General features: G+C 44.0%; 1 protein-coding gene across 3 annotated transcripts; it reads left to right on the plus strand.

Annotated features, from left to right (window-relative positions):
- Window positions 1-8,451: 8,451 nt before the first annotated feature.
- LOC109752737 (bidirectional sugar transporter SWEET6b-like) lies at window positions 8,452-11,388 on the plus strand. Of its 3 annotated transcripts, XM_040394730.3 has the most exons (7): window positions 8,452-8,789; window positions 8,936-9,041; window positions 9,179-9,614; window positions 9,716-9,932; window positions 10,060-10,221; window positions 10,770-10,889; window positions 11,003-11,388. In XM_040394730.3, the coding sequence occupies exons 3-7, from the start codon at window positions 9,535-9,537 to the stop codon at window positions 11,162-11,164; spliced, it is 741 nt and encodes a 246-aa protein (XP_040250664.1). In that variant the 5' UTR covers window positions 8,452-8,789; window positions 8,936-9,041; window positions 9,179-9,534; the 3' UTR covers window positions 11,165-11,388. The 3 variants fall into 3 exon arrangements, with proteins under 3 accessions (XP_040250664.1, XP_040250661.1, XP_073359468.1); XM_040394727.3 differs by lacking the exon at window positions 8,452-8,789 and having other exon boundaries at window positions 8,847-9,041; window positions 9,137-9,614; XM_073503367.1 differs by lacking the exon at window positions 8,452-8,789 and having other exon boundaries at window positions 8,847-9,041; window positions 9,182-9,614.
- Window positions 11,389-12,209: the final 821 nt, after the last annotated feature.

Here is a 12,209-nt window from a genome sequence, read left to right on the forward strand (position 1 = left end):
TCATCGCTTCCTCATAGTTCGTAGGTTCGTCATGGTCAAGTAACATGACCTCCAGAACTGGATTACCGTACCACTCTGGTGCAGATTTCATTCTGGTTGACCTACGAGGTTCGGTAGTAACTTGATCTTGAAGTTACATGATCATCATCATTAACTTCCTCACTAATTGGTGTAGGAGTCACAGGAACAGATTTCTGTGATGAACTACTTTCCAATAAGAGAGCAGGTACAGTTACCTCATCAAGTTCTACTTTTCTCCCACTCACTTCTTTCGAGAGAAACTCCTTCTCCAGAAAGATTCCGAATTTAGCAACAAAAGTCTTGCCTTCGGATCTGTGATAGAAGGTGTACCCAACAATCTCCTTTGGGTATCCTATGAAGACACATTTCTCCGATTTGGGTTCGAGCTTATCAGGTTGAAGCTTTTTCACATAAGCATCACAACCCCAAACTTTAAGAAACGGCAACTTTGGTTTCTTGCCAAACCACAGTTCATATTGTGTCGTCTCAACGGACTTAGATGGTGCCCTTTTTAACGTGGATGCAGCTGTCTTTAATGCATAACCCCAAAACGATAGTGGTAAATCGGTAAGAAACATCATAGATTGCACCATATCTAATAAAGTACGATTACGATGTTCGGACACACCATTACACTATGATGTTCCAGGTGGCCTTAGCAGTGAAACTATTTCACATTGTTTTAACTGAAGACCAAACTCGTAACTCAAATACTCTTCTCCATGATCAGATCGTAGAAACTTTATTTTCTTGTTACGATGATTTTCCACTTCACTCTGAAATTATATAAACTTTTCAAATGTTTCAGACTTCTGTTTCACTAAGTAGATATACCCATATCTGCTTAAATCATCTGTGAAGGTCAGAAAATAATGATACCCGCTACGAGCCTCAATATTCATCGGACCATATACATCAGTATGTATGATTTCCAACAAATATGTTGCTTGCTCCATTGTTTCGGAGAACGGCGTTTTAGTCATCTTGCCCAAGAGGCATGGTTCGTAAGCATCAAGTGATTCATAATCAAGTGATTCCAAAATCCCATCAGCATGGTGTTTCTTCATGCGCTTTACACCAATATGACCTAAACGGCAGTGCCACAAATAAGTTGCACTATCATTATTAACTTTGCATCTTTTGGCTTCAATATTATGAATATGTGTATCACTACGATCGAGATCCAACAAACCATTTTCATTGGGTGTATGACCATAGAAGGTTTTATTCATGTAAATAGAACAATAATTATTCTCTAACTTAAATGAATAACCGTATTGCAATAAACATGATCAAATCATATTCATGCTCAACGCAAACACCAAATAACACTTATTTAGGTTCAACACTAATCCCGAAAGTGTAGGGAGCGTGCGATGATGATCATATCAATCTTGGAACCACTTCCAACACACATCGTCACTTCACCATTAACTAGTCTCTGTTCATTCCGCAACTCCTGTTTCGAGTTACTACTCTTAATAACTGAACCAGTATCAAATACCGAGGGGTAGCTACGAACACTAGTAAAATACACATCAATAATCTGTATATCAAATATACCTTTGTTCACTTTGCCATCCTTCTTATCCGTCAAATACTTGGGGCAGTTCCGCTTCCAGTGACCAGTCCCTTTGCAGTAGAAGCACTTAGTCTCAGGCTTAGGACCAGACTTGGGCTTCTTCACTTAAGCAGCAACTTGCTTGCCGTTCTTCTTGAAGTTCCCCTTCTTCCCTTTGCCGTTTTTCTTGAAACTAGTGGTCTCGTCAACCATCAACACTTGATGTTTTTCTTGATTTCTACCTTCCTCGATTTCAGCATCATGAAGAGCTTGGGAATTGTTTCCGTTATCCCTTGCATATTATAGTTCATCACGAAGTTCTACTAACTTGGTGATGGTGACTAGAGAATTCTGCCAATCACTATCTTATCTGGAAGATTAACTCCCACTTGATTCAAGCGATTGTACTACCCAGACAATCTGAGCACATGCTTACTGCTTGAGCTATTCTCCTCCATCTTTTAGCTATAGAACTTGTTGGAGACTTCATATTTCTCAACTCGGGTATTTGCTTGAAATATTAACTTCAACTCCTAGAACATCTCATATGGTCCATGACGTTCAAAACGTCTTTGAAGTCCCGATTCTAAGCCATTAAGCATGGTGCACTAAACTATCAAGTAGTCATCATATTGAGCTAGCCAAACGTTCATAACGTCTGCATTTGCTCCTGCAATAGGTCTGTCACCTAGCGGTGCATCAAGGACATAATTCTTCTGTGCAGCAATGAGGATAAACCTCAGATCACGGACCCAGTCCGCATCATTGCTACTATCATCTTTCAACTTAGTTTTCTCTAGGAACATACATAAAACATAGGGAAGCAACAACGCGAGCTATTGATCTACAACATAATTTGCAAAATACTATCAGGACTAAGTTCATGATAAATTTAAGTTCAATTAATTATATTACTTAAGAACTCCCACTTAGATAGACATCCCTCTAATCCTCTAAGTGATCACGTGATCCATATCAACTAAACCATGTCCGATCATCACGTGAGATGGAGTAGTTTCAATGGTGAACATCACAATGTTGATCATATCTACTATATGATTCACGCTCGACCTTTCGGTCTCAGTGTTCCGAGGCCATATCTGTTATATGCTAGGCTCGTCAAGTTTAACCTGAGTATTCCGCGTGTGCAACTGTTTTGCACCCATTGTATTTGAACGTAGAGCCTATCACACCCGATCATCACGTGGTGTCTCAGCACGAAGAACTTTCGCAACGGTGCATACTCAGGGAGAACACTTATACTTTGATAATTTAGTGAGGGATCATCTTATAATGCTACCGTCAATCAAAGCAAGATAAGTGCATAAAAGATAAACATCACATGCAATCAATATAAGTGATATGATATGGCCATCATCATCTTGTGCTTGTGATCTCGATCTCCGAAGCACCGTCATGATCACCATCGTCACCGGCGCGACACCTTGATCTCCATCGTAGCATCGTTGTTGTCTCGCCAATCTTATGCTTCTACGACTATCGCTACCGCTTAGTGATAAAGTAAAGCATTACAGGGCGATTGCATTGCATACAATAAAGTGACAACCATATGGCTCCTGCCAGTTGCCGATAACTCGGTTACAAAACATGATCATCTCATACAATAAAATTTAGCATCATGTCTTGACCATATCACATCACAACATGCCCTGCAAAAACAAGTTAGACGTCCTCTACTTTGTTGTTGCAAGTTTTACGTGGCTGCTACGGGCTTAGCAAGAACCATTCTCAACTACGCATCAAAACCACAACGATAGTTTGTCAAGTTGGTGCTGTTTTAACCTTCGCAAGGACCGGGCGTAGCCACACTCGGTTCAACTAAAGTTGGAGAAACTGACACCCGCCAGCCACCTCTGTGCAAACCACGTCGGAAGAACCAGTCTCGCGTAAGCGTACGCGTAATGTCGGTCCGGGCCGCTTCATCCAACAATACCGCCGAACCAAAGTATGACATGCTGGTAAGCAGTATGACTTATATCGCCACAACTCACTTGTGTTCTACTCGTGCATATAACAACAACGCATAAAACCCGGCTCGGATGCCACTGTTGGGGAACATAGTAATTTCAAAAAAATTCCTACGCACACGCAAGATCATGGTGATGCATAGCAACGAGAGGGGAGAGTGTTGTCCACGTACCCTCGTAGACCGAAAGCGGAAGCGTTAGCACAACGCGGTTGATGTAGTCGTACGTCTTCACGATCCGACCGATCAAGTACCAAACGCACGGCACCTCCGAGTTCAGCACACGTTCAGCCCGATGACGTCCCTCGAACTCCGATCCAGCCGAGTGTTGAGGGAGAGTTTCGTCAGCACGGCGGCGTGGTGACGATGATGATGTTCTACCGACGCAGGGCTTCGCCTAAGCACCGCTACAGTATTATCGAGGTGGACTATGGTGGAGGGGGGCACCGCACACGGCTAAGAGATCCAAAGGATCAATTGTTGTGTCTATGGGGTGCCCCCTGCCCCCGTATATAAAGGAGCAAGGGGGGAGGCGGCCGGCTAAGGAGGAGGGCGCGCCAAGGGGGGAGTCCTACTCCCACCGGGAGTAGGACTCCTCCTTTCCTTATTGGAGTAGGAGAAGGGAAGGGAGAAGAAGGAAGGAAGGGGGCGCCCCCCTCCCTAGTCCAATTCGGACTAGTCCATGGGGAGGGGTGCGGTTACTCTTTGGGGCCTTTCTCTCCTTTCCCGTATGGCCCATTAAGGCCCAATACGAATTCCCGTAACTCTCCGGTACTTCGAAAAATACCCGAATCACTTGGAACCTTTCCGATGCCCGAATATAGTCGTCCAATATATCGATCTTTACGTCTTGACCATTTCGAGACTCCTCGTCATGTCCCTGATCTCATCCGGGACTCCGAACTCCTTCGGTACATCAAAACACATAAACTCATAATATAACCATCATCTAACTTTAAGCGTGCGGACCCTACGGGTTCGAGAACTATGTAGACATGACCGAGACACGTCTCCGGTCAATGACCAATAGCGGAACCTGGATGCTCATATTGGCTCCCACATATTTTACGAAGATCTTTATCGGTCAGACCGCATAACAACATACGTTGTTCCCTTTGTCATCGGTATGTTACTTACCGATCGTCGGCATCTCAATACCTAGTTCAATCTCGTTACCGGCAAGTCTCTTTACTCATTCTGTAATGCATCATCCCGCAACAAACTCATTAGTTGCAATGCTTGCAAGGCTTAAGTGATGTGCATTACCGAGAGGGCCCAGAGATACCTCTCCGACAACCTCGTCGGGCATTGGTTGAAGGGGCTTCTTGCCCTTGTTGTCAACGGCCAGGAGCACCTCATTGCTCTCCTCGATCTGCACACAATTCATGGAGTCATGCACAGCACAGAGTTCATGGCTTATTGAAGAGCATGTAATTAAAACGACATGACTGTCACTCTTCTCCTACTCTCCATCGCCCCTATATTTACTCACCCTGCCCAGCACTACTTACCGACCCCCTCTCTTCTCTCACTGTCAACCTTCCTCCTCCCCATCGCCATGAGCTCTAGCTCCAGCTCCAACGCCAACCCCTTCCCTTGGGGTATTGGCTGGAGGGCCTTCTTCCTCGGGTGGTCGGCTGGTGACCGCACCCAGTTCGAGAACACCATGGAGGTGTGTTCGAACTTCGGCTCCATGCCTGAGATGCAGAAGGAATCTAATGCAGTGATCATGAGGGCCACTGCACAAGAGCTGAAGACGCTGATTCCTGACCCAGCGAAGGGCGCGATGGCAGTTGACATCATTCGCTGGGCCATGAATTAGGCCGTCTCCGACGATGCTAAACAGAGGAAGAAGTGGTGCAAGTACAAGAACTACTGGGCTCCTAATGACCGCCGTGCCGTAGTGTACTGGGAGATGCTAAACAGAGGAAGAAGAGGCGGTCATCGGTGGGGAGCCTAAGGAGGAGGAAGAAGTGGTGCAGATGCCAGCGAGGGTGCCGGAGCCAGGCCGTCGTACCTGGCAGATCGACCTCGACTCCGCCGAGGACGACGACGATGACCCGCCGGTCCGCACGGCGATGAAGAAGAAGATGAAGGCCAACGGCTCGACCCGCCGCTCCGCACGCCGGTGACGGCCGCCGCGGTGAGCCGGTGTCCGTTGTGTACCCCCAATCCCCCTTCTACATCCGCATCTACCTCTATTCCGATCTTGCATGAACTAGTTTGAAGTACTATGAACTTGCATGAACTTGTATGAACTACCTCTACATGCTTATCTACCTCTATTCCCCATCCCCCTCCGCCGTGGATCGAACGGGAAAAAGTACTGCATGTCGAACAAAGAGAAGTGCTTACCGCCATTGCTGCGGGCCAAGTGATGATCCGCTCGCCGGTGATGGAGTCCGGTGGTCTTCTTGCTCTGCTCCAATCTGCCACCGCCGGTGGGAGTTGGGAGAGTGGGGGAGAGTGGGGAGAGGGAGCGGTGAGGGGCGGTGACTAATAACTGTCGGCGCTTCGGGAAGCAACTCGGCTTCTCGAGTGTGGCCGCACGCGTGCAGCCTCTGCCGCCCACGTGCACTGCTCGGGCCTGGCCCTGGAGAAACTTCTGATTCGTGCATTCCCAGGGAGCCAGGCCCAGGAGTGCTTTAAGGTTCATGCCATGCGGGCCGAACAGTGAAACCAGGCAACCAATCGGCCCGTTTTCGTCCCGCGCGAGCCAGGCCGGGCCTCATGCAGGCTACCAAACACACCCATAGGCATGACTAAACTACATATCAACTAGATTTTGTTCAATCATCAATTCTACAGCCCAGCCGTTGCTCCTGCTCTTTTTTCACTCTAAACTCGCTTCACCTTTTGCAATTTTGGAAGAATGTGTAGCTTTTTAACTCTAATATCCAAAATCCTGTATAATATAATGTTCATAACAACACTACGCTAATTAGTCCCTCAATCATATCTAGTGCCACATTATTTCCAACTCTAAAAAAATGGCCTCGTCAGCAATCCTTCCTAATGAACCCAAAATAATTTTAAATTATGTAACTCGAGTTAGTGTCAAGCCATATGGAACATCAAGCTGTACACTGAACACCCAACTTGCACATAATGCCTATAACCCAAAGAGTGACAGAAATCTCATCTTACCATGTGCACGATTATAGCAAGTAAATCAATTCAAAGTAGATTCTCTTGGTCAGTACAATCTTGTGTAGTGAATCAAGAAGCCTAGTAATGTGAAATCATGAATAAGTCAATTGAGAAAATCCAGTGTGTACATTGGACTTTCTACACATTTTAAGACAGTATGTTGATTAGTGCAAAGCTGGAAGCACAACAAGATTAGAAAAAAATCCACACCTTCAAATTTCTTTTGCCCCTACAACTAAAAAATCGTCAACAACTTAGGAAATGTGTAAACAAGATACACAACAGATGTACAAGGCTCTTTTGTTTTATGGTGCCATCATAAAACAATAGGCATTCCCTACTAGATTCTTCTTGATAAGTTTAGATGCATCAAAATGGCTATCACTACATGAAGTGTAGGAAAGTACTAACTAAAATTATAATAAAAATAGAGATGGTGTCTCATGGCCTGCCGGACAACGCCATATGATGCTACCGTCTGCTTTATCAATCATCCAATTGGTAGATGGCATAATTATTTGTGAAACTAATTTAGGATAATTAGCAGGCCTCTTGCCACTGAATTCCTTTCTGAATGATTCCCTTACAGCAGGACCAAATCTGGCTGCATAACTTTTGGAAAGCCGAATAGTAATCTCTTCAATAAGAATCTGAGAGTGATATCTTCATATCTGTTAATACAATCCTTGTGCAGATGTTCCTGACAACATCTTGTACATCAAACACACACAGTTCAACCATATATATATATATTTCCACATCAAGGATTTTGTGACATCATACATCACTGCATCCTTACACAAGCATACTTGTAGGACAATAACCAACCTGCAGTCATACATATAAGTTAGATATTGGAGTTCCCCGATACATCTGAAATACAAACACACTAATTACTCGAATTCTAGAATTACTAACCTTAGAGGTGGGAACAAAGCTTGTGATCAACATTGCGATAGACAACAGCAACCATAGGAGCAGTGTTGCATAAAAGAATTTACAGATTCAGAATTTGCCACTCAGAAGTGAGATTGACATATTTAGCAGAGAACATCTCATTCATAAATAGAAATTTTGATTTAGACACAGCTCCACCTCCTACTCCTGTTCATCTGTAGCCGTCAACAACTCACAGAAGATGACGAAAAGATAGCAATCGGTACTAACTGAAGAACGTAGGATGGAACTGAACAAAATGACAATATTGTGCTTCTAGCACACAGAATTACAGAACTAAACATTTGCTTCTAGCACAGAAAAACAGAATTCTTTAAACATAAGATAATTGCCTAATTTTCTATGGAACTTGTGCTTTGGTTCTTGATCCTTTCTTCGCATTATATAAGTCTAAAATTATGTAATACAATGCTATGAAGTAAAATATACCCGTTTCATCCTTCTCAGTTCTGCTTTATTATTCATCATTTAGTGATAATTACTTTTCTCCGAAGCAAGAGCTTGTATTATTTTTACCATGAACACAATACGCCTTCTAATATAGGAGGTCATCATTAATCATCCCATTCAGGTATAGCAAACATAAATCGCTCTACTCACTAAAGAAGAGCAGAGAAGAAAATAGATCACTCAAAAATACAGAGGTATAACTTTAGAAATCCAACGACTGACAACTCCCGAGATATGTTGGTAAAATAACTCCTGATATGCTGGTAAAATAACTTTTTCCTTGAGATATGTAGGCTCATAAATCATATCTTTAGGTTGCAAAATAACTTTCTCGTAGAATTGCATTTTTCTGGTTGTAAAAATAGGATGAGCAGCAACTTTCTTGTCAACATGATGGCCTCTTGAAAATAATTGAGACCCAGCCCTTCCATCACTTATTTATGAACTACTTTTCAGTGTCTTCTATCGATGATAAGTGAGCTCCTTTTTCCTTAAGAGATCGCCTTCCCACTGGCACTAACTTGTATAGCACACAGTTTCCCTTCCCAATGCACTCGTAATGCATAGACAGTCCCTCCTAATCGTTTTGTGTTCGTTTTTTGTCAAGATTCAGATCGAATTTACGACATCAGAGACACGTATTCTGTTAATCAGGTGCTGAAGGTAAGATCAGGACACAAAGAACATATGGGACTTAATAATTAGCAGTTTCATTTTGATATACTGTGCGAAAACACTTATTTTCCAGGAATCTAGCTTCATGTAAGCATGCAAAGTTGATTTTTTACATCCAATTTGACCAATTGCAGAAAAAATCAATCCTCTCCACTTGAAGGTAGGTGATGCACACAGATTTCTTCTTACCTTGCAAGCGCCGTTGGATGAAGACAGTAGGCATGATCATGGACAAACGCAGTGAGTGCTCAACCCATCTGTACATACGCTGCACTTTATGCCCCCCCTGCCGCTGCCATCCTTATCTTGCCTCTCCTTGATCTGGCTCCTCACAGTGCCGTCTTGCTGTCCCTCCTCGGCTTGCCTCGATCTTGCAGGAGAGGAGGACATTGTTTATTTGCGTAGGACTGTCGGGGGATAATTGGATCGAGTAGGAGTTGTTACGTGGAAGAGGAGTAGCTAGCTGGGCGATCCTTTGGCTAGGTGATGAGGAAGAAATTGACACGGCCGGCCGTTGTATGGGAGCACGGCCAGAGATGGACTTCGATAAGGTCTGCACCCAAATCAGAAAGTTTGGCCACCCTTAACAATATCCTCATCGGACATAACTTGGGGAAGGCGAAGGCGTACCCCCTACTATATAAGCTCCGCCACCCACGCCCCAAACAAATCACAACCAACCTTCCTCAAGTCGTTTGTTCCCCCGAGCAATCGATCGATCTTGCTGAGCATCATGGTTTCCGCCGTCGTGGCCCGCAACATCGTGGGCATCATTGGCAATGTCATCTCCTTCGGCCTCTTCCTCTCCCCTGTGTAAGCCCTCTCCTCCTCTTCCTCTCGGCAATGTATTCATGGATGGAAGGTGGTTGCTAGGGCATGAATCTGACGCTCGTTTTCTGCTTGTGCGTACGCAGGCCGACGTTCTGGCGTATCTACAAGGCCAAGGACGTGGAGGAGTTCAAGCCGGACCCCTACCTGGCGACGCTCATGAACTGCCTGCTCTGGTTCTTCTACGGGCTCCCTGTCGTCCACCCCAACAGCACCCTCGTCCTCACCATCAACGGCATCGGCCTCGTCATCGAGGGCACCTACATCATCATGTTCATCATCTACGCGGCCAAGAACACAAGGGTACGTACGTGCAACCCTCCTAATGCCCCCTCATCCGGCCTACTGTCTCTTTTCGGCGTTAGTTTCTGTACAGAAGATCCTCCTGCATGCCCCTAACCCATGCCATGTGACTGTGCTGTGCGTGCAGTGGAAGATGCTCGGCGTGCTCGCCATCGAGGCGGCGTTCATGGCTGCCGTGGTGGCCGGTGTGCTCGTCGGCGCCCACACCCACGAGAAGCGCTCCATGATCGTAGGCATCCTCTGCGTCATCTTCGGCTCCATCATGTACGCCTCCCCGCTCACCATCATGGTACGTACACCACCCCAACTTATGGATCGTCGACCCGCGATCTTTGATAACCGCTTTAACTTGTTAGTTCAGGTGGCTAATTAATCTGCGTTGTGCACGTATGGTGTGGTAATGATGCGTTGTCTAGAAAAATACCTTCCTATAATTTATTTTTAAAATTCTAGTAGATGCTTTTGGCACATCTCAATTTGTTAAGTAGTACACCTTGTTTGTTGTGATTCTGCTTGAAAATCTATGTCCATCTAAAAGATGCACCCACCTTTCATGTTTTAACGTTCGTGCCAAAACCCTGTTAAAAAGAAGTTCGAATTGAGTTGTTCACCTCTCACGCACCCAAGTTCTTCTACAATATGCTACATCATATATTTTTAATCAAAAAAGCCTACGGTTTATTTCTATCTCAAAGGTAAACTTCCTTTACAGGGTGAATTACTAGCTCAGGCTAATTGTTAATGACGGACGCTTTTACCAACTAACGAGTGTACTAAATACTAATATAACTCAAAAATTTAAGATGAAAATAGTAATATTGTACTGCTTATTTGCAGGGTAAAGTGATCAGGACCAAGAGTGTGGAGTACATGCCATTCTTCCTGTCGCTGGTAAACTTCCTCAACGGTCTCTGCTGGACGGGCTATGCGCTCATCAAGTTTGACATCTACATCACGGTATGTACATAGACATTGGATAAAAAAAAGTCACAAACCCATCCAGACTTACAATCAAGAATTCCTCAGCGTGGTTCGATCTAACTGTTATGTCCTCTTTAAATTCTGTGCAGATCCCCAATGCCCTTGGTACAATCTTCGGCCTCGTCCAGCTGATCCTCTACGGGTACTACTACAGATCGACCCCCAAGAAGGGCAAGAACGTCGAACTGCCCACCGTCCTCACCAAAAACGCCGTTACCAGTGGCGACGTCTCGGTCACCATTGAGAAATAAGCTTGGCGTGGTTTTTAGCCCTAAAGATTTTGAGTAGTTAATACTGGATGATACTTCAACAGGTCTGATGTTAATTAGTAGTACTTTTTGTTAGGTAGTAGAGTCTGAGATTGCCTTTAATTTTGTGAACCATTGTCGTTTGTCCGAGACTACAGTGCAAATTGCAAGTGTATAATATAAATACCAATGCAGCTGAGTTATCCCAGAGATATATTATGACACCACGTATGCCTGCCTGTTTTCAATCTGCTCTTACGTGATGATTCAATTGATTTGTTAATTACAGTGTGTGATGGCTTTGTTAATTTTTTTTTCAATATCCCCGATGTGTTTGTATTATGTTTCGGGCAAGGTCCTCTTTTGTTTTCTGCACAAAAACAACCAAAGGGCATCTTATTGGTGATGCAACTTGAACCTGGTGTGAGCGAAAATGAAACACAGACTTAACCTAATTACCGGTCTTTTCCCGTGAGGCTGCCTTGTTACCACATCGACCTTTTTTCTTGCGGGGAAGTATGACACTTTGAGTCCATGCTAGAAATATTTTTCTGAATCTTGTAACATGTTAATAGTTTGTCATATATATTTCATTAGTGTGTTTGATCGCATGGTGTCTACTATATAGACACACACTTTTTCGTCAAGAAAAATGAGTTGAGTATAGGAAGAGGCATGCTCAAATTAGATAGTCCACCAACTTGTGGCTGTAACTAATAAGAACCCAGACCTTTCCATTAAGGGAAATAAAATAAAATCCAACATGAAGCAACATCCAACCAAGCAGCCCAGTCTAGCTAAACACATCCACGCTAGACCACAGACCGTGTTTTAATATCCAAGAGCAAGGTTTTTTTTATCAATTTATTTTCTTTGTATTTTAATGATCTAGAGTCATCTAGCGATCATTACTATATGAATCTAATTAGATTCTGTTTGATCAATAATCACTTATAATTTGTTAGGTTTTGTTCCCGAATAATCATCATGTCTACTAGAATTAGGAAACATGATTCTGGTTCTGCAAAACAAAGAGTGGCAGTTGAGG

The sequence above is a fragment of the Aegilops tauschii genome, chromosome 7 (genome assembly GCF_002575655.3).
Source record: "Aegilops tauschii subsp. strangulata cultivar AL8/78 chromosome 7, Aet v6.0, whole genome shotgun sequence".
NCBI classification, from domain to species: Eukaryota; Viridiplantae; Streptophyta; class Magnoliopsida; order Poales; family Poaceae; genus Aegilops; species Aegilops tauschii.